Source organism: Pseudogymnoascus destructans, assembly GCF_001641265.1.
Source record: "Pseudogymnoascus destructans isolate 20631-21 unplaced genomic scaffold scaffold_2, whole genome shotgun sequence".
In the NCBI taxonomy this organism is placed as follows: Eukaryota; Fungi; Ascomycota; class Leotiomycetes; order Thelebolales; family Thelebolaceae; genus Pseudogymnoascus; species Pseudogymnoascus destructans.
In genome coordinates this window covers 577,477-598,273 of record NW_020167521.1, presented here as the reverse complement: position 1 = coordinate 598,273, position 20,797 = coordinate 577,477, and the positions used below count along the sequence as shown (strand labels likewise).

Sequence of the window (20,797 nt, the reverse complement as noted above, 5' to 3'; positions counted from 1 at the left end):
AGCCATGCCCTATTCAAGGCTTTGATGGAACAGCAGCCCCTCCCATCACTCATGCTATATACCCTCGCCTACAGGTCCAAGACCATGTTAAAAGTCTATGCCCTCTATTCATCACCACTCTTTGGAAACATTCTGTCATTCTTGGGAAGGCTTGGATGAAGCAACATGGAGTTATACTTGATATGGTAAATGACCAAGTCATATTTACTAAAGGTCATTGCCAGCACACTACACCAACGAATACTCAAAATCCGAAACCTACATTGCCCCAAGTCAATAAGCAAATACAAGATGACAAATCTTGGAAGCCAGCCCTCCAACCTCCTAAGAAGTTGCAATTCTGGCTGTCATGACACCTTCAGGGACGTCTTGTCTGAAGGTTATTCTTTTCCCGAAAGTGGAGCATCATAAGTGCTAACTTCGTGGACTTGAGCATTCTTGGTAGGACATTCATAAGCTCGGTGTGGTTGAAAAAGTGATATTTTGTTTTAGGGGGGGGAAGTATGAGTATGAGTAATGGTGCATACTCTTAGTTTTAAGATTGGTATTCCGTTTTATCGCTTTAGTGCCATTTCTATAATAACCCCATCCCATCAAGCTCTGTTCTTCTGCCTTTTATAGCCAACACAACAAGCAGGTAATCCACACGAGTCAAATACCTGCCATCTATCCAGACCGACAGCCATATCACGATTCCTCTCAACCCGGCCTCAGCACTACTTGCACCCATATCTCTTCTCACTCCAGTAAAGCGTCTGGTGCCCCCCCCCAACAACCTGCTTGAACGAGTACGCATTCGTCGGGTTCTTGTACCACCCCATCGTCCCATCCTTGGTGACGGCATACACGAACCCAGGCTTGCACGTCAGCGATATGTGCCCATCCTGGTCAATCCGGTGGCCCCAGGCGCTGTCGCAGACCAAGACGCCGTTATCAATGGCGGTGATTCTTTCGACGTGGCCGGCCAAGTCGATGCTTCCGTTGGTCTCGAGGCAGGCGAGGGTGGGAGCGGCTGCGATCAGGGCGGCGGGAAGGAGGGCCGAGAGCTTCATGGTTGCTGTGAGGGGGTTTGTGGGGTTTTGTAGTATTAAAGGTGTTTCTTTAGATTGGTAAATGTATTGAGATACGTTTGAATGATGAATCGAAATGGCAGACTTAATTGCCCTTTATATACCCTCACCATACGCATATTCCCATCATATCCCCCTCATATCCCCGAGATCGACGGCTGTTCCACCTTACACTTGATATACTATGAATTAGATTTGGAAATAGTCATCAGGCAACATTGTTCTCCTTGGACCCCAACTGAGCCCCATTGAGGCATATGATGTTCCGCCCCTAGATTGCGGCGACGTCTATCATTATTAGGGAGTAAGTAAGCTTACGTGCATGAGGCGCAGTGGTGACCAAGATCGGGCTTTAGTGTCGATCTGCCCCTGATTTCTAGAATGCGTTGGATATGATATGTTTTGTGAGAAACGGTAGGAGCTAGCAGGTGCGGCCCTCCGATTCCGCTCCAATATATCTTTTCCCTTTATATCATTTATTTATAGGCGGTTCGCATATGTCCAGTGTTCAGCACGGATACCAATATACCCATGGTATCCGGGTATATCCTCGAGTATATACCTACCCGGCGATATTTTAGGAGTATCCGGCGTATCCAGATACTCTCGAGTATATATCCGGATACATGCCAAGAATAGCCAAGTGCAGCCAAGACCTCTTTTTTCCAACGTCGTGAGATCTATATTGATGCTGTATAAAGTGATAATTATCCTCAGAATGAGCGACTCATCGTTATCAGATATACCAATGGAGCCTGAGGGCTATAATAGCTATGATACTCATAATGAGCCAAGTCTGCCAACGCTGCCGCCCCCTATTCATATTCAACAGGATATTAATCCTACACCGCTCCGGCTTCAGCCTCCAGGACGAATGCTGCCACCAACGTCGTCGGTACTATTTACGAAGCTATTATATTCGCGATTGATACTTGATAGTAACCCACCTACAGTCAAAGTAACTTGCTTACAACCAGGCTGCGGATATTCACCTACTCCGCAGCTATTAAGTCAGACTTCAACCGGTAATCTTTGGAAGCACTATACGCAGAAGCATCCAACAGTAGCATATACAATGAAAGGTCATACAATTACGCCGTCAAGCCCATCAAGTAGTGCATCGTCATTTTTTGAGCCACGGCCGCGGAACCCGCAAGTCCAGCCCGCTCAAGCTCAAGCATCAAATAGTAGAGCGAAATACCGAGAGTTATTACTTTCATTCGTTGTATCAAATAACCTCTCCTTACGACTTATTGAGAGCTATTCGTTCCATCAATTAGTACAGTTCTTAAGCCCAAGTACTCTATCGATATCGTCGCGAACACTACACCGAGAGCTACAGCGGCAATTCTCATATCACCGAGGATTGCTACAATTAGAACTCCAGGCTCATATTACCTATGGCGGCCGGATATCTATTACAACAGATGCATGGACTGCACGGAACTATACAGAGTACGCTGCTGTCACAGGCCATTGGATTAATGAGAAGTGGCAGCACCGGTGCGTATTACTTGATGTAATCCACCTTCAAGAGCCAATTCATAGCGGCGAATATCTCGCTCAAGAGTTAGCTGCAGTAACAGATAGCTTCGAAATTACAGGTGCTATATTTACTTGTACGCGGGATAATGCCTCAGCGAATACTGTGATGCTTTCAGAATATGAGAAAATAGCCAGTAAGCAGCAGACGACTATTCAACAGCCATGGACGTTTACTGTAAAGGAAGGGGACGTTCGGTGTATTGCTCATATTATCAATCTTGCAGTTCAAGCTACTCTAAAGAGCTTGAAAGCTAGCCCGGATACAGAAACAGAAGCGTACTGGTGTCAGCAAGGGCTTGCCCGGATTCCGCAGCGTATTGATAGCTCTTCTACTGAAGTATCAGCTACGCTTGAGAAGCTCCGAAGGCATATTTATGTCTTTCGAAACTGAAGAGCATGGAAGGATGCTTTACAGAAGCAGATACAAGCTGCAGGCCAGAAGCCACGCCAGCTATCACTTGATATGCCTATACGCTGGAATTCAACGTACTATATGCTTGAAACAGCTATAAAGCTTCGAATACCAATTACTGCAGTATGCTCTACGCAGAAGCTTGATATCAGTATGAAGGATATTGCGTTAACAAGCAACGATTGGGCTATTATCGAAGCTCTTGAACGATTATTCTTAGTATTCTTAAAGCCGTCAAGACGGCTACAAAGCGATTCATATCCAACGCTCAACTTTACAATTCCTCTTTACTTAAAGATGATAAATAAGGTCACATTACTACAAGAAGAGCTTGGTAGAAGCTCTACGATCGGAGTAGCTTGTGGAGCTGCGCTTCAAAAGCTTAATGAGTATTATACTCTTACAACGAATCGGCAATGTAAGCACTCAGCTGTTGCTACAATTTGCGACCCACGAATGAATCATACAGTATTTAAGAAGATATATCCAAATGCTATAGACGATACACGAAGATTACGAGCAAGAGCGCAGTTCGAAGACGTTTGTAGAACGTACCAAAAGCGAGAGTATCACCTTGATACGGAGCGAATTACTCACGAAACAGCTCTTGCAGAAGCAATAGGTGCTACTGCTACAATAGATCAGGAACCTAATTCTGACGAAGATCTATTTGCGTCAGAAGGCTTGGCTTTTCAAGAGCCAGAATGGAGGCGCTGGATGCTTGAACCACGGCCCGGTGAGCATACTGATATTCTCAAATATTGGTGCGCAAAGCAATACCAATATCCAGTTATTGCCCGTATTGCTCGTGATCATCTAGCTATTCCAGCAACATCTGCAGCATCGGAACGAGTATTTAGTAATGGTAGTGATATTATTACAAAGAAGCGGAATAGGTTATCACCGCCAACTATTAGATATTTACTTTGCTTACGGAATTGGGGTAAAATACGGGAGGCTGATAGCGACGGCGATGATGCTGACGATGAAGCACCTGAATAGGGACTCGCAGAAAGGGGGGGGTCTCACGGAAAGGGGGCTCGCGGAAAGGGGTTTACTACTATTATCAAAAGCTTCATTCTTTTTTATATACGCTATTCTATTTTTATATACAATATTCAGCCTCATGTATCCGGATATATACCCTACCCTACCCGTCAGATCGTCGCCGGGTATATACCCTACCCGTGAGCTTCACGGATACTACCCGGATATGTATCCGCCGAACACTGCATATGTCCTTCTAAAACTCGTGGATTATATGGTTTTTTATACCACCTGCCCCTCCTGCCTAGGTTACGTTACAACACAAGGTAAATGACTGCTCTGTAGTCTTACAACACATAAGCCTTGTCTTCAACAGCAGTGCAATTGTTGTAAGACTCCAAAGCAAACACTGGGCGGCTTAGTTACTGCGTAAGACCTCGAAGGAAACTTTCAGCCAAGTTAGTTACCAGCTGTCGGTAGCCGTATGTCGGGTACACTGCAGTCTATTTGAAACCACAGTGGCTCACAAACAGGCTTACCTCAGTAAACGGCTGTTTTGTAGCTAACTGGCAATAACGGTGACTGTGGTAGAACCAATGCAGGCGTTAACAAACAAACCATGGCCTACACTACAATTGAAAGCAAAAAAACGGACAACACAAGATCCACACATCCTCTAAACGTAGACATCAAAGGTAAGACAGACACCCATGCAATTCAACAACGGCTACAGGCACTCATAGTCTAATCCTTATCTATTATTCTATAAATACAGCCAAAGCCAACCCCCCATTCCTAGATATAGACTCCATTTCCATTTTTGCTACACAAACCGCTTAGGCAAAAATCAAATTTAAAGCTTGGCCACGATCTGGGCCCACTTCTCCGTGCTGAAGGACTTGGGGCGCTCGATGGGGGCGCCGACCGCGCGGTCGATGATGAGTTGAGGGAGGACACCAATAGCGCGGGAGACACCGAAGAGGACGGTGTAGTAGCTGGACTCGGTGAGGCCGTAGTGCTGGAGGAGGACACCGGAGTGGGCATCGACGTTGGGGAAGGGGTTCTTGGTCTTGCCGTGCTCGGTGAGGACACCTGGGGCGATCTTGTAGACCTGGCTGACGAGCTTGAACATGGGGTCGTCTGGGAGGTGCTTCTGGGCGAACTCGCGCTGGGCCATGTAGCGGGGGTCGGTCTTGCGGAGAACGGCGTGGCCGTAACCGGGGACGACCTGGCCGGCGTTGAGGGTGGTCCAGAGGTAGTCGGTGATGGCCTTGTCGGACAGATCGTTGCCGACGGCAGCCTTCATCTTGGTGAGCCAGTTGAGGACCTCCTGGTTGGCGAGACCGTGGAGTGGGCCAGCGAGACCGTTGAGGCCGGCGGCGACGGAGAGGAAGGGGGAGGAGAGGGCAGAGCCGACGAGGTGAGTGGCGTGGGCGCTGACGTTGCCACCCTCGTGGTCAGTGTGGATGGTGAGGTAGAGTCTCATCAACTCAACGAAGGCCTTGTTGTCGCCGAAGCCGAGCTGGTTGGCGAAGTTGAAGGAGTAATCCTTGTCCTTCTGGACTGGGGCAACCTTTCCATCCTTGTAGACGTTCTGGTAGATTCTGGCGGCGATGGTTGGGAGCTTCGCAATCAGGTCCATGGAGTCCTCGTATGTGTGTCCCCAGTACTCCTTTTTGTTGATACCCTTGGCGTATGCCTTGGCGAACGAAGACTCGTGCTCGAGAGCGTTGACGGCAATCGAGAGCTGAGCCATTGGGTGGAGGGAGGTTGGGCAGCGGTCGATGAGCTCCTCAACAAACTTGGGGACGTCGGAGCGGGCAGCCCACTCGGCAGACAGGTCGCGGACCTGCTGCTCGCTTGGGACCTCACCGGTCAGGAGCAGCCAGAAGAGACCTTCTGGAAGGGGCTCCTTGCCGCCTGGGGCCTTAGGAAGGGCCTCCTGGCACTCTGGGATGGTCAAGCCTCTGAAGCGGATACCCTCCTCGGAGTCGAGAACGGATCCTTCCCAGACGAGGGACTTGATGCCACGGGCACCACCATACACCTGGTCGAGGGTAACCTCGCCGATGACCTTGTGGCCGTGGTCCCTGAAAACGGGTCAATGGTCTGTTATGAGCGACAGGACAATGGGAATACTGACTTGCGGAGCTTCTTGATCTCCTCGATCTTCTCAGGAAGCTGCTCGGCGAAGCGCTCCTTCAGAGTCTATCACGATTGCTATCAGCGGATGCTTCTCATATTATTGTTGGGAAATTGTTTTACCTGGGCCTTGGCGGAGTAGCAACGCGCGCCATTGAAGGCTGCGATGCGAGCATTGAATGCTGGGGCGGCCAGAGACGACCTGAGGGCGGAAGAGCCAAAACGAACTGCTGATGCCATTTTGAATTGTGTATGTGGTGATGGAGAGAAAGAAGGGGTTGTTGGAGACGGAGGGTCGGGAAGAAAGTTGACGAAAAGTGATGATCTCGTCTGTCAGGGGATTCAAGAACCAGCGACTGGCCTTCGGTCCTACCGTAGCGTGGGCCGGAGTGAAATGTAATTGGATAGAATTATGCCACATCTCCTGACGTAATCCCTGGATTTTCACAAGACAGGTGTGCCAAGGCATTTCCGGTATTTGTTATGCCGTGGAGCTCGGTGCAATTTGTGATTTTTGTATGGATACTCCAAATTTACTCCAATTACCCCATTTTCACGTTCATACTCCGTAGTTTTACTCCAATTACCCCATTCTCACGTTCATAGTTTTACTCCAAAACCACCAAGGGATAGACGGGACAATGTGCTGTATTTCGGAAAAATCAAAAGGCCTCACCACCCACCATACATCTAATTTATTCGTGCTCCACAGGAACCTTTGGTCTCTTCCTAATTTTGCTCGTGCTCCCTTAATCCATAAATAAATTCCATAAATTCCATAAATTCCACAAGTCCCCGAACCACCCGTGCCGCCCATTCCATAAATCCCCGAATCCACCCTAACACGCCCAACAAACAAAATCTCTTTTTCATGACGAATGTTTCACGTGACACCCAATTAGGGGCTTATCAGCTACGGCTGAGCTTATCGGCGTAAGCGAGTGTATGAGAGGTAATGCATCGGGAGTTTCCAGTGGCAAAACGTCCATTTTCTTCTTTCTCCTCTTTCAACCTCGCCGAACCCATCTTCTCTCATCTTTCTCCCCCCAACAAAACCCCGTCGACAACTCTCCCTTAGTCGATAAAAATCCATCAAATTATTGTCGCCGCCATCGCGATAGGTGTATCGCAAACTAACCAGCTTTTTTCGTACATTGCAGTCTATCGGGGCAGATCCAGGCAGTTGGAGAATACTGTGATTCACCTCCAGCCATCTTCTTTCATCATCGGCCGGAGGCTGTAGTCGCCATAGTACTCTGCTCTCAAACTCACCGTAACATCTGATCGGGATAAAAACAAGAACACAAAGTGAATACACGACATAGATCGACATAGATCGTAGTCCTGCGAAGAACCATCTTGGTCTTTTGTCACAACACCCTTTTCAGGGCTTAAAAACTCAACTCTATACTCTTTCTCTCATCACATCCATCAACACTTTATCCGCCATGTCATCCGCAGTAGCAGAACTTGAAGCTGCTCTGCAGGCCATGTTGTCTTTGAAACCTCCTGGAGTATCTGGATCGCGCATAGCCACCCTCACAGCCCTCTGTTTGGCAAATGTCCAGGTACGACATCACCGCCGTAACTCCCAACCCTCGTTTGCAGTGGATGCTAACCCCTTCTCACAGTCAGAGTCTGTCCTCGTCCAGAAACTGTACACTCACTTGAGGAAAGCTCCCTCAACCCACAAGCTCGGCGTTCTATACGTTCTAGATTCTGTAACTCGAAAGTGGATTGAACAGGCCAAAGCCAACGGCCAACCCATAACTGTTTCTGCCCAAGATGGCACATATGCTGCAGGGGTCCATAGAGTAACGGAACTATTACCAGTATTGATGAACGACATAATTGCATCGGCACCCGATGATCAAAAGGTACGCATATAAACTTGATATCAGAACTGTACTGTATTGCCGTGTTCTATGGATCTCGGGCCAGACACGAGGCGTATTTGAAGATGCACCAGAGCAAAAACTGTTTGAACATATGAGTACACCCACTTACCTTTTCATTCTCATTGTAGGACAAGATCAAGAAGCTCGTTGAGATCTGGGTAAAGGGAGAGACATTCCCCGCAGACATGCTCAATTCATTCAAGGAGAAACTGAACAGTAAGTTGGCCGATGGGGTTATGATATCTTCCACTTTTCTTTTGCAATTTCTAACCACACCTGGAATTCTTGTAGAGTCCACAACCCCCGAAGGATCACCACCAGCAGATGTAGGGAGGTCCTTCCCTGGAGCCCCACCACCAGCGACAAACGCGCCAAATACCTCGTCCATTTTGGAAGCCCTGGCCAACATGGCCCGACAGAATACTACCGCAGCTGCAGCACCCCAGGCCATTCCAGCTCCTGCTCCCGTCCAAGATAATGCCTACAGTATGCCACAGGCACAGAGTAATGGTGCAAGCCATGTGTCAGCTCTGAATCCTACGTATCCGTTTCCACCTAGTACGCAATCTGTAAATGTGCCAGCACCTGCAGCGGCTAATTATGGATCGATACCCCAGGGGCAAAACAATGGAGCTCCGAACTACCCAAGTAACCCAAATCTACCACTTGGAGCGGGCGCTCCTGCGCCTGCTGCGGCTGGCCTTAACCCAGACCTGCAGCGCCAGATTATGCTCATAAAGACATTGTCCGATGCGGGAGTTCCACAGGATCAATGGGGGGGAATAATTGCTGCTCTTACTCAGACTCAAGCTGCAGCCCCAGTTGGAAGCGGCGTAAATGTTGGCGGTGCACCTACAGCATCTTATGGCGTAGCACCTCCAAATACCTGGAACCCCAATGAATCACGTGATCATGGTGGTCCCAACGAGGCTGTCAGATCTCCACAAGGACGTTACCGCAGACGCTCTCGTTCGCAGTCTCCTGCGCGTGGATGGAATGCTCCTCGTGATTCTCCAAACTCGCGTCGTCGTGATGACAACCTTGGTGACTATGGTAGAAATTCTCCAGCGTATGGCCGAGATCGGCACAACGAGTACCGCCAGCGCAGCCCAGCTCGCCGGGGTCGTAGCCCATCTCCACCACGAGGCTTCTATGATGGCCGTTCCGGAGGCACCAAATGGGTCGAGTTTGACCATTCAATTCCGAAAGGAAGCATCAAAGGTATGTTTTTTTTTTGCTGTATGCATGAGAGTTCACAAACTAACCGTTTTCAGTTCTCAGCCGCACCCTATTTGTTGGTGGCGTAACGTAAGGATTCCCATTGTTCAAATTATATACCGCAAGGCTCTAACACATCCCAGATGTTCTGACCAGGAACTGAGGCGCATTTTCGACCAATTCGGTCGCGTGCAAACCTGTATCGTCAACAAAGACAAGCGCCACGCGTTTGTGAAGATGGTCAGCCGTCAAGACGCCATCACCGCCAAGGAAGCCATGGAAGGCAGCAGGAACCCCGACTCATCCCTGAGGGTACGTTCGGTAAATTCACACCCCCAGACCCAAGTTTACCATTACTAACACCTTTCAAGACCAGATGGGGCGTCGGCTTCGGGCCACGTGATTGCAGCGATTACCAGACGGGCGTCAGCATCATCCCGATTAGCAAGCTCACCGACGCGGACAGGAAGTGGATGCTTAGCGCCGAGTACGGTGGCAGCGGAGGAAAGCCCATCGAGAGCGGGATGGTTGTCGAGGAGCCCGATATCGAGATCGGCCAGGGCGTCTCGTCCAAGGCTATCAGCCGCCGCATGCAGACCGACAAGGGCGGACAGTCGGGTCCCAAGTCCGGTCGCGACTTCGACGAAGACGAACACCGCCGTGACCGTCGTCGTGACGATGATCGCAAGGATCGCGGCCACGGTGGTTCAGCCCCATTCAACCTCCCCAACATCTCGGGTATCCCAAGCTATCCGTATGGGATGCCCCAGGGGATGCCGCAGCTGGTCAACGGGATTCCGATGTTCCCTCCTGGATTCGTATTCCCGGGCAGCCAGCCACAGCAGCCACCGCCACCAGGCAGAGGCTGAGCGGTTAGTTAGGTCGACTGGGTATTCATCATAGGTGCACGGCGCAGGGTATATCATCGGAGAGAACATGGCTCGTATATTGACTGCACGGCTCGGCGTTTTATGGCGTGTTTATAGGGGAGGAGGTTGCGGAAGTGCTGCGCATGTGAAATGTACTATTTACAGCGTTTTTGCTTTGGTTCGCTTCGGCCTTTCGTCGATTTTTATACTATGGAAGCGAACTACAGGGCCAATGAGAGGCTTAATAGCATCAAGTCAACTGCCAGGGATTCGATGGCTAGTTAGAGGGGAAGATTCATTCAGAATCAGAAGTGTAGTAATAAGTATCATTTTCGCAGAAACTTGTGCCAGACGTATCTTTACCACGTGAAATGTTGTATTCTTGTATTCTCCACAAGCGCGCCGTAGTCAGACTCTCCTGAAATAATCATGCCACTATCCTGGATGATAAACTTCAACAATAATAAACATTTAATACACTAACCCCTCTCTACATAAATACTAACAAGAGCCAAAGTGTCAGTGGTTGCTGTGAATGATTAGCTTGGTTGTGATGGATGGGTTGAGGGTTTGGACACCTTGAGGGCCGATAACGATAAGGATCAAATGAATAATGTTAAAATAACTTAAGTTAGTTGTTCGCTGGGTCCATGTACAAACGTCACATTTTCACTCACCATACCACTACCACATATCATTCACCCGTCAGGACGGCACAGGAACTGGACGCAGTGCTTGGAAGGACGACGAATATGTAGCGAAGATGGCGGGGAGGGATATTCCAGGGTATTATTTTGGTGAGTCTGCATCTCAAGCCCTGACAAGCGCAAGACATCGTTCAAGGAGATCGGTCGATGGGGCGCTTCTGCCTGCCAAAGTTGTGAAGAGGGACTATGGATTACAGCAGTGTTTACAGCGACTATGGTTGAAATATAGGCCCCAAGAATTAATTTCCTTGGTTCCATGTTTGAGTATCAGGCTTGTCGATTATGGACGAGTGATTGGGCGTCGATATTTTAATCATAGTTGCTGTAAACACCAGCTGCTGCGGACAGTCCCTCTCCCGACTTTAAGGCAGCACGAGTTCTACAAACCTCAAATTTACTCCTGCTAACTTACCTAGATGCCGAGAAGAATAAGTACTTCAAGGTCGTCGCCGACCCATCGGCACTGTACTCCAAGACCGCGGTGCGGAAGCGCAAGGCCGATGAAGCTATCGCCACAGAAGCTGCGAGAGTTGAGAAGGCTAACAGAGAGCGCGTGACGCGGCCTGCGGCTATGGGGAAGTTGGACAGGGAGATTGGGAGGGGGGATGGGAGGCTGAACGCGCTGAAAGAGTTTATAGGGGGCTGGACCAAGAGTATTCCTGTAGGAAGGTTGAGTGGGACGCCGAGATGGAGGGTGTTCGACGTTGATGTACGATCCGGACACTTGGCTTACTGTGAGTTTCCCCTGCCACTTTCCGTGAAGAAGTTCCCTGATTGCTAGGCAGCGCATGATGTCGAGGTGGAGTTTGACCGTTTGCCCAGGCCGGGAGAGCATATATCCCCTAGCTTAAATAATCTAAGTTACGGCAGCGATGCGGCCGTCAACTCAATTACCTTCTCGGCTTGTAAGGAAATTGTCCTCGCAACGTGGGTGGATCCACCGCGCGGTCATAATATGTCCCTGAACCGTGTCTCCCCAGTCACCAGAAGTGCGTACAACCCCTTCCCCTATTCGCGGGGCCCAAAAGTCAGGATGAAGACTATGCACAACAGCTACTGTTACAGCAACTATGATCAAAACATAAGCGCTCGATCCTCCTCCAGACTCTTGGGCCGCACGAGTATCCTCCTCCCAACCTCGACCACCGCAGCTGCTTGATGGTCAAAATCCCTGCTAACCCCTTCTTAGTCATCAGCACCCACCACTTAACATCCAGCAAAGCAGGTGAGGACACAACGGTCCGCTGCGCATGCGCCGCTCCTCTCGGATCACCATACATGTTCGCCGTGGCCTGCGACGATCGCCCCATCTTCCTGCTCGACGCGTCGCTGGACGAGGCGCCTTCACCCCCCAGCAGCGGCGAATCCTCCACCCTCGCGCTCACATTCCTCGCGGAATCACCGCATGTTCTCCTCGCTGGAAAGCGGTCTGGGAAGGTCCCTCTCGTCGATCTGCGTGTGGAGGGCGGTGGCAGGGGGGGGATCAGACATGCCTCGAGTGTTGCGAGGGTGGCGCAGGTGGGGGAGAATTCGCTGGTTGTGGGGGGGCTGCAGGATAAGATGTGCGTGTATGACCTTCGTTTCTTGAAGGAGAAATGGAAGAATGAGGCGACGCGGCCGGTAGTGAGGATGTGGGGACATAGGAATGAGACGAGACATGATGTTGATCTGGCGGTTGATCGCTGTACGGGGCTGGTTGCTGCGGCGCAGGTGGAGGGGGGAGGGGGGGTGAGGGTCTTTGATGTGCAGAGTGGGACTGAGGTTGGGTATGTGGCGGATGGGCAGCCGGAGGGGGAGTATATGAGGCAGGTTAGGTTTGTGGAGAGGGAGAGGGGAGTGGGGTTGTGGGTTAGTAGGGGGGATAAGATTGTTGAGTTTGGGTTTGGGTTCTGAGGTTTTCGGTAGCTGCTGTGGGTAATTTGCTGGGATAGGTCTGGGTTTGGGAGACTTTGCGGCTTGAGATATGGTTTAGAGCATGGGAGTGGGGGCGTTATGGTAGAATCACTATATGAGAACTTTTGATGTTAGAATACCCGAGTAATGGGAATCGATCTCGGGTCCCAAAGAGCGCTATGTCTGTTATATTTTGGAGATAGCTTCTAATATAAGCCTGTTTTGTCCATGTTTAGAATATCAGAAGGGTTGTATGTCAAAGCAAGAATACAAAGCTCGTCCATCTGTTTGATATTATCTAAATTGTTGATTGCTACGGATCCTCCTTCACCGTGACGTACAAATTTATTTGATACCTCCAGGACGTATTTACTAAAATGAAGTTCTCATACGCAACACTCATGATCCTCCTCCTCCCCACCCTCTCTCCCTTGCCTCCCCCCTCGTGACCGAAAAACACACCTCCGACTCCCTCTCCAATCGCTCAGACCAATACAGTAGAACCCAGATATAAGAATCCCCGATAGAAGAATACCCCACCGTGTAAGAATATACCGTGATCCCCAAAGTATTTTGGTAGGCGCGTAGGAATATTCTCGCTACAAGAATATTCTTATATATCACGGTCCGGATTTCTGATTCTCACGTAATTTCACCCTGCCAAATTCTTACAACATGGAAGCCTCGAGCTCAAAGAAGCGAAAAGCTTTGAGTGATGCTGACCGTCTAATGATACGAAAGCGTAATCGAGAGTATCCATCAGCGCAACAAAATGAACTTGTCGTATGGTTTTATGAAGAAACCAGCCACCGTATCAATCAGTCGATGGTATCAAAAGTACTTTCCTCGAAGTACAATCATCTTGACCACTTAGATATAAAGAAAGACAAAAAGCAACTAGGTTCGAAGAGATCTTGTGTTGGAGAATGGCTAGACCTCGAGGCAGCATTGTTCAAATGGCAAAAACGAATGGAAAATACAGCAGCTATTATTACTAGAGATATTCTCAAGGCGCAGCAAAACTCTAGGAGAATCTACTGTAATACGCTGATATCGAACAACCTAAATGGTCAAATGGATGGCTGAATCGATTTAAAATACAGTTTAAATCAAAGAAATTAAACCCCGAGTAGGTGATTGACATGATAACTTCAAAAAAATCAGAGGAAGAGAGAGAGGCAGCTATTAACCCCCCCCCAGCTCACTCATATTCTCGCTGCCTACAAAGAATCCGATAAATGTGAAGGGTGCATAAGACAGCGGGAGAGAGACACACCGACCTCACCAAGTACGGAGAAAAACACCACCACCACCCACCGCGCATCAGGGCGCAAGCGCGGTGTCATCAAGAATTGCCAAGTTATGCACCTATAAACCCTTTATCCTCCGCCAATTCACGACAATTCTCATCTCACGCCAAGGAGTCCAGAAGTGAATAGCGCGCGTGCGCACAGCCACTCTAATCCCACCGCATCTCACAGCGCCAGGTCGAGTTCGCCTCCCTCCCCACGCGCACCAGAACTGCGAACGCTCCCAGTATGAATATGCGTGTCTTTTTTTTTTGGGGGGGGGGGGTTTATAGAAGGGTAACACGACATCTACGAAACGGTAAGCTTAGATGTCGTGTTACCCTGCTGTACAGTTCGCAAATGGTGGGGCACTGGTAGCAGATAACTAGGATTCGATAGGAGCACAGTACGAGTATCACATTGTATCACATCCGCGCCTTCATTTTGATAAAATCAGTAGTAGGGAAGTAGTAACTCAAAAGTGAAGATTCTTTTTGAATTTCCCCCCTCGGCGGTATCTTCTATCAAGACACCCTTCCCCTCCCCCCAAAAAAACAAGCCGCGAGAACGGGCCAAGACACTGAGCCGTGCCAGAGATAGTATGTCTATGTACAATGTGCTCCCCAACCCCTTGCGCGTGCGTGCCTTGGCAAATTCGCCGTTTTACTCATATAGAGGGTATATTCCTTCTCCTCTCTTTCTCGTAGTCGTATCCCATCTTGGACAATTTACCCACAACAACAACTCTTCTTCTCCCCCTTGCTAGCCTGCGCAGCAGGCACCTCTAGCGTCTCCTTCTCCACCACCGGCACAGGTACAGGTACAGGTACCACCTCTCCCCCCTGCAGCATCCCCACCCCCCCCCAACCTCATCAAACCCATGAATCGTACAACCGAGACACTGACACCCATCTCCACACGGACAACTCGTCGTGTCCCCCCCACACCCCTCCCCACTAAGAGGATAACTCACAAAGAAGAAATCACTCGGCGACAGCGCCTGCTCCTCCGCCATCGAGCCGCCCTCACTCGGGCTCTCCTTCGCGCCCACGCCGTGCTCCAGCACCGCCGCGCTATCACCAGCGGGGAAGACTAGCGGGTAGACGACGCCGTATGCGTCGGGGGAAACAGGCTCGGCGTAGGCGGAGCGCACGTACTCCTGCGTCGCATCGTTGTAAGGGTGTGCAGCGCATCCGACGCATTGGCATGTTGGGCCGCAGCCGCAGCTGTGGAAGGCCATGTTGAGGTCGGGCTGGAGGGGGTATAACGGGATGTCGGGGTCCGCGGCGTAGATGTTTTGGCGCCAGGAGGCGGGTTGGAGGGGGTTGTTGTGCGAGCCGTAGGAGGGGGGGTAGGCGAAGAGGGTTGGTTGGGGGTAGGGGTAGAGAGGGGAGGAGAGGGGGTAGGTGGGGACGCAGGTGTAGTTTGGCATTGTGGGGAGGGGGTTGCCGTTGGCGAAGATCATGCCGTCGAGGGGGGCGGAGGTGGCGGGTTTCAAGCAACAGCTGCTCTGGGGTATTTCGGATTCGTGCGTGTCGTAGTCGAGTTTGACGCCGTTTGCTGGGGTGCCGTAGGACGAGCCGGTCGAATTTGAACGGGAGCTGAGAATAGTGCCTGGCAGTTGGTCGAGGGGTACGAATGGGTGGTTCACGCCGTTGCCGTTCGAACCTGGGTAGACTCCGTTCCCGTTAACTGGTACATATGGCGAGTCTGTGCTGTAAGGTAGAGGAGGTTGCGTCTGTTGGTATGTATGGTTCTGGTTTACGTTGGTGTAAGGCGCGAGCGACACCGCTGGTTTCGCTTCGTTTGGAAGTGCCGGTGCAATAAGTTGTTGAGGTCTCGGTGTGAACGGGACGACATTGACACTGTTCGGCTCCACCCTGTTGAGCACGGCGGCATCATAGGACTGTTTCCGATTCTTCGTTTTCGACGTCTTCTTGATCTTGAAGTCGCGCGCAACCGGTGATGGCGATTCAGTTATCGGCGAATCGACAGGTTGCGGTTCCGTCTTGACCGTGTTGGCCGTCTTGCTCGCCGGTCCACATCCGCACTGCGATTTCCGAGGAATGGCGGCGGTGACGCTCGAGCATCCGCAGCTCGATGGTTGTAAATGCGGACATGCTGTCAGTGGTCGGCCAGGCTTCTTGACCGGCACCATCAGGCGTTCGCTCGCGTGCGCACATTTCGTAGAGCGATGGCCTCGAATGCATGGCTCACTAAATGGACGTCAGCTTCCGTGTGCGCCGGGGATCAGGTATATATCATACCAGGCCATCTTCATGCCGTTTATGATCGGCATTTTGAGGGTATTATATGCAAAATGGCCCTATGCGGCCGCGAAAACCCGTCAGGTGTTGGCGCTTCGTATGCGCGGTACCACTCTGCGGAGCAGCGTCTATCTCTCGTCTCCAGGCCTGTTGCGGAACAGCGCGGCGGCAGCCGCACCGCCTTTCGTTGAGGGTTGATTGCGACTTAGGTTTAGCTTTTCAGTGCCAGGGATTTAGATGTAGTAGTCTGATCGTTCTTCGGAAGTAGCTATCGGTGAGGATTGAGGCCTATTGATCGCGCTTGATTGGAGGTCCGTTGCTAGAGTCGCTATCGTTAGGGTCAAGTAACGAGCGTGCGGGAGATTGAGCGGATTATGTCTTTTTCACCAATTAGTTATGAGTGAAGGGATGGGGTAAGCGGCAGGGTCGGCCTGAAGAATGCTGACCTACCTGAGCTGCCATACGTTCCAGGCACCAAGGCTTGTGGTGTTTGAGAACCCTCGCCGAGGACGTGGGTAGGTGGGGGTTCGAGGTTGCAAAGGAAAGGAGACGTCAAAGAGGCGTCTGCACCCGGGTTTGGAGAAGGTGTCGTGATACTTAGTGAGTGGGGTGGTGGGGAAGATGAATATCGTAGTAGACTCCCGCGGGATCCCTAGGGCGTATATTCAAAGTCAGAGGAGCTATATCAGATTCGCAGCCCCCGGTTTCATGCGGTGACAAAGATTTCAGGTGAATGCAGCTCCTTTCCCGAGTATGCGAAGGTATGTAACCTTGAGGGCCTTCCTGTGGCTAGCCCTTGTTTGTATTCCCCGCCGAACGTAGGGATGTCTGCGCCTGGCCGGCGTATGGGATTCCTCTCTCGTCGTCTTCCAATTGCGCGCTGTCAATAACGTGGGATAATCGACGGTCGTCAGCGCCTCTGTCTGTCTCTCTTGTGGTCGTATAGTCGTCAGGTCTTCAGGTCTGTCTGACTCCGCTCTTCCTCCTTCTGTTCCTCCCGGTCTCTCATGGCGTTCAGTAACTTAGTCGTCACTCCCTTTGATAGCGCAGCCGTGACGTTTAGGCTTTGAAACTTTGAGCAGGTTTTTTTTGATTGGTTGGGTGGAGGAATTTAGGTTAAGGAACAAGGGCCGAGTGGGTGGCAAGAAGGGACGAGGAGGGAGACTGGATGTACCTCGTAGATATAACCGAGCTGGTGGGTACGTTGATTGGAATATGAAGATATAAAATCGCAGTATTTACCAACGAAAGCTGGATACTATAGGGGGAGGAGCCTGTTAATATGGATAAAATGCAAGGAGGAGAGAGAAAGCCGAGTTTGAGGAAGGATCGCACAGTGCCCGAGGTGCAGCTGTGTAGATGGTCCAATACTCCAGTGGCTGTGGGTGGTGGTCGGAAGTACCTATACGTACAGTTATGTATGTACAGGTACAAGGGACCGATACCCCTCCTTCCAACAAACAACCTTTGGCCTTGTCAATTACCGAAGCTGCACGTGACATCACATCACATCGACAGATTCTTGCTTACCTCTTGCAAAAAAACAGTGCCAGGATCGGAAAAAGGACTGCCATATATACGCCTATACGGAATATATACAGGCAAATATCGAATTCGAGAAGGAGGGGCTCATATTCCCCCTCAGAACTGACACGAGTATACCGCAAACCCGTCCCGCCGACGTACGTGCAAAATATTTTCTACCCCTCCAAAGTCACGTGTTTCCCCCTCCTCGCCAGGGGCATACCCCGCCATGAGAGATCAGTGGCATATTACAGTCCTGCGCAGACATAGCAGGCTGCAAACCTTCCCCCAGACAGCACCCGCATCTCCTATCTCCCCCAAAGATACCCATCTAACACCTCCGAGACCCCCCCTCCGCCACCATCATGCCCTCCTCCGACTCAGGCGACGACACCCACGATCTCTTCGCCGACCCCCCCGACTTCTACCCCCCTCTCCCCCTCCCACCACCCTCAGCTACCCTACCCCCGCCGGTGACCTCACCCTCCGCCTCGTCGGTCACAACCCACTCTGGGGCCACCACCTCTGGAACGGCGCGCGCGTAGTGTCCACCTACCTCGAAACCACACCCTCTCTCGTAGCAGGGAAAACTGTTCTCGAGCTCGGTGCCGGGGCGGGGTTGCCTAGTCTTGTTGCCGGGCGGCTTGGGGCGAAAAGGGTGGTGGTGACGGATTATCCTGATAATAGCCTTATTGAGAATTTACGGTGGAATATCGAGCATTGCGATGGCGCGGGGGAGGTTGTGGCAGAGGGGTACCTTTGGGGTGCTGATTCTAGCCCGTTAGTCGCGCATCTACCGGTGGAGGAAGGGGAGAAGTTCGATATCTTGATCCTAGCGGATTTACTGTTCAACCACAGCGAGCACGCTAAGTTGATAGCGAGCGTTGTGGAGATGTTGAAGCGAGACGGGAAGGCGCTGGTGTTTTTTACACCGTATAGACCGTGGTTGTTTGAGGCGGATATGGCGTTTTTTGAGGGGGCGAGGGGGGCGGGGCTGAGGGTGGAGAAGGTGTCGGAGGAGAAGATGGAGAGGGTGATGTTTGAGGAGGATAGGGGGGATGAGGATGTTAGGAAGACGGTTTTTGGGTATGTGTTGACATGGCCGGAGGAGGGGAAGGCGGAGTAGGTGGGGAGGATGGATGGATGGTGCAACTCTAGATAATTCTGGTTTGCTGGGAAATAGAATCGTTGAAACTCTGCCTGTCCATATGTAACTCGGCACATATACAGTGCCCTCTTGTCGAGTCCCTTTCAGCCGTCCGAAAAGAGAACTTCGTTTTGACAGCCCAGTCATCAAGGGCCCGGACGAGAGCATCTAAATCGTCAAACTCCGCACAGCAAGGCGATAAGATGGCTTTCGAGCCTTCAGAGCCAGTATGGTGTTAGTCGAATTGGTGGAGGAAGGGGGATCGGGGAAAGTGGGCTGAATAGGGGGGGCTTCCTATTACGGTTTAGCACAGTAGAAAAATTAAAAAATAGTATCACAGGGGTAAGCGATTCTTTTTTACTAATCCGTAAGTTAGTTTACATGGTATATGATTCTTTTACCCATAAATTAAGGCAGATACAAGGGTAGAGCTACTCTACCCGTCGCATGGAGCAAACCCTCACTAAGTTGAGGGGCCGCGAATCCAGGAATCCACTATTTTGGTAGCGCGATTCTTGTGCTTTCTCGTATATCGTCGGTTTTGTAGCTGCCCGCCCATCTTGCCATGTCAAAGCTGCCAGTCACCGTTGGCCAGATTCTGAAAGGGAGGAATGGTCTACACGAAATTATCGAGGCCCTGAAAACGAATACGGTGTTTAAAGCCGCAATTCTTAGAAGTACTTCCGAAGAAATACCTCTAGGCGCCCAACAACTGTTTGTCTATCATGAGAGCCCTTGTTGGATAGCTCGTTGACTTATTTCTAGTGCTGTGATCAAGACAGAGACAGATGAGTCTATGAAGTATGTCTTCAACCGTGAGCGAAACAATTACGAACTCCCGCACATGGCTTCATGTAAAACAATAAGAGCGCTCCGCGATGTTATTAGCTTTGACCCCCAAAAACCATTAGAGCCGCAATGCATGGTCTTCGAGTGGATGGATCAGGATCTTCGCAAAGTGCCATACTCTAGGTTTCGTTCAAAGCCTGAGCTCCCACGTGTGATCGCAAGGTCAGTCCTAGAAACACTTGCCTTTCTAAAAGAAACGTACGGTGCTTTCCATTCAGGTATTTCCCCAAACCTTACCCACACAGGCAAAGATTCTTACTGATTTTAAAGATATTAATCCGAATAATATTCTCTTATCAAATGTCGACAGCGCATGCCCTGTTGTTAAGGTGGGCGATTTAGGGAGCAGTAAGATAGCATTTATCTACCTACCAAACGAGACTAAAAGAAATATAGTGCTCAGAGAAGGCTACGATGATACACGGATCCAAAGCCTACCGACCCGTGCCCCCGAAGTCTGGCGTGGCCTTGGGTGCTTTCACAGCTCCGACGTCTGGTCCCTCGGCGCTACGGTAATCTCCCTACCAACCAAACCCTACTAATAGATATGGAATCTAACAACTACTGGCTTGCACAAAGGCTCGTCTTCGGCGCCTGCGACAAGATCATAGATAACAACACTGAGGCATGGTGCATAGCCAAAATCATCCGCCTCGTAGGGTCGATATTGCCTCCTGTGTGTAAAGTCGTAGGACCCAGGGTCACACGGGAGCTCAGGGAACCAGATCAGTAGGTAGGAAGTAGGATTCAATGCGTAACAATAGGTCTACGTATATACAGCGACTATTGACTGGAGGCCTCACTCCGAGCCTCCAGCCCCTTATATACAGGAACCCGTAGGCCCTAATTTACCGAGCCCGCCAGGTCCACTGTAAGAGCGTGACACCTCACGTGCCCTCACGTGAGGGCCGCCTTACAATTACCTCCCCCTTCTAGGGAATTGCCCCCAATTCCAGGCATAGAGATCAGGGCTGATTGCG

At 50.6% G+C, this 20,797-nt stretch overlaps 7 protein-coding genes across 7 annotated transcripts; 4 read left to right on the top strand and 3 right to left on the bottom strand.

Annotated features, from left to right (window-relative positions):
- Window positions 1-716: 716 nt before the first annotated feature.
- VC83_00825 (uncharacterized protein) lies at window positions 717-1,052 on the bottom strand (the record flags this gene model as incomplete). Its single annotated transcript, XM_024464512.1, has 1 exon — window positions 717-1,052. One exon carries the CDS (start codon window positions 1,050-1,052, stop codon window positions 717-719), a length of 336 nt encoding a protein of 111 aa, XP_024327678.1.
- A 3,661-nt stretch (window positions 1,053-4,713) lies between these two features.
- On the bottom strand, window positions 4,714-6,527 carry CIT1 (citrate (Si)-synthase). The gene is made up of 3 exons (XM_024464511.1): window positions 6,280-6,527; window positions 6,158-6,222; window positions 4,714-6,104 (listed from the first exon to the last, which is right to left on the bottom strand). The coding sequence occupies exons 1-3, from the start codon at window positions 6,394-6,396 to the stop codon at window positions 4,868-4,870; spliced, it is 1,419 nt and encodes a 472-aa protein (XP_024327679.1). The 5' UTR covers window positions 6,397-6,527; the 3' UTR covers window positions 4,714-4,867.
- A 622-nt stretch (window positions 6,528-7,149) lies between these two features.
- Window positions 7,150-10,478, top strand: VC83_00823 (uncharacterized protein). Its single transcript, XM_024464510.1, has 7 exons — window positions 7,150-7,724; window positions 7,788-8,033; window positions 8,183-8,270; window positions 8,346-9,275; window positions 9,329-9,362; window positions 9,416-9,584; window positions 9,644-10,478. Exons 1-7 carry the CDS (start codon window positions 7,605-7,607, stop codon window positions 10,139-10,141), a joined length of 2,085 nt encoding a protein of 694 aa, XP_024327672.1. The 5' UTR covers window positions 7,150-7,604; the 3' UTR covers window positions 10,142-10,478.
- A 327-nt stretch (window positions 10,479-10,805) lies between these two features.
- VC83_00822 (uncharacterized protein) lies at window positions 10,806-12,970 on the top strand. The gene is made up of 4 exons (XM_024464509.1): window positions 10,806-10,938; window positions 11,265-11,582; window positions 11,634-11,837; window positions 12,038-12,970. The coding sequence occupies exons 1-4, from the start codon at window positions 10,905-10,907 to the stop codon at window positions 12,739-12,741; spliced, it is 1,260 nt and encodes a 419-aa protein (XP_024327673.1). The 5' UTR covers window positions 10,806-10,904; the 3' UTR covers window positions 12,742-12,970.
- Window positions 12,971-14,529: 1,559 nt separating this feature from the next.
- Window positions 14,530-17,614, bottom strand: VC83_00821 (uncharacterized protein). Its single transcript, XM_024464508.1, has 3 exons — window positions 16,748-17,614; window positions 16,298-16,675; window positions 14,530-16,246 (listed from the first exon to the last, which is right to left on the bottom strand). The coding sequence occupies exons 2-3, from the start codon at window positions 16,327-16,329 to the stop codon at window positions 14,815-14,817; spliced, it is 1,464 nt and encodes a 487-aa protein (XP_024327674.1). The 5' UTR covers window positions 16,330-16,675; window positions 16,748-17,614; the 3' UTR covers window positions 14,530-14,814.
- An 11-nt stretch (window positions 17,615-17,625) lies between these two features.
- NNT1 (nicotinamide n-methyltransferase) lies at window positions 17,626-19,203 on the top strand. Its single transcript, XM_024464507.1, has 2 exons — window positions 17,626-17,979; window positions 18,167-19,203. Exons 1-2 carry the CDS (start codon window positions 17,657-17,659, stop codon window positions 18,945-18,947), a joined length of 1,104 nt encoding a protein of 367 aa, XP_024327675.1. The 5' UTR covers window positions 17,626-17,656; the 3' UTR covers window positions 18,948-19,203.
- A 179-nt stretch (window positions 19,204-19,382) lies between these two features.
- Window positions 19,383-20,488, top strand: VC83_00819 (uncharacterized protein). The gene is made up of 5 exons (XM_024464506.1): window positions 19,383-19,682; window positions 19,734-20,035; window positions 20,088-20,165; window positions 20,214-20,329; window positions 20,397-20,488. The coding sequence occupies exons 1-5, from the start codon at window positions 19,534-19,536 to the stop codon at window positions 20,430-20,432; spliced, it is 681 nt and encodes a 226-aa protein (XP_024327955.1). The 5' UTR covers window positions 19,383-19,533; the 3' UTR covers window positions 20,433-20,488.
- The last annotated feature ends 309 nt before the right edge of the window (window positions 20,489-20,797 follow it).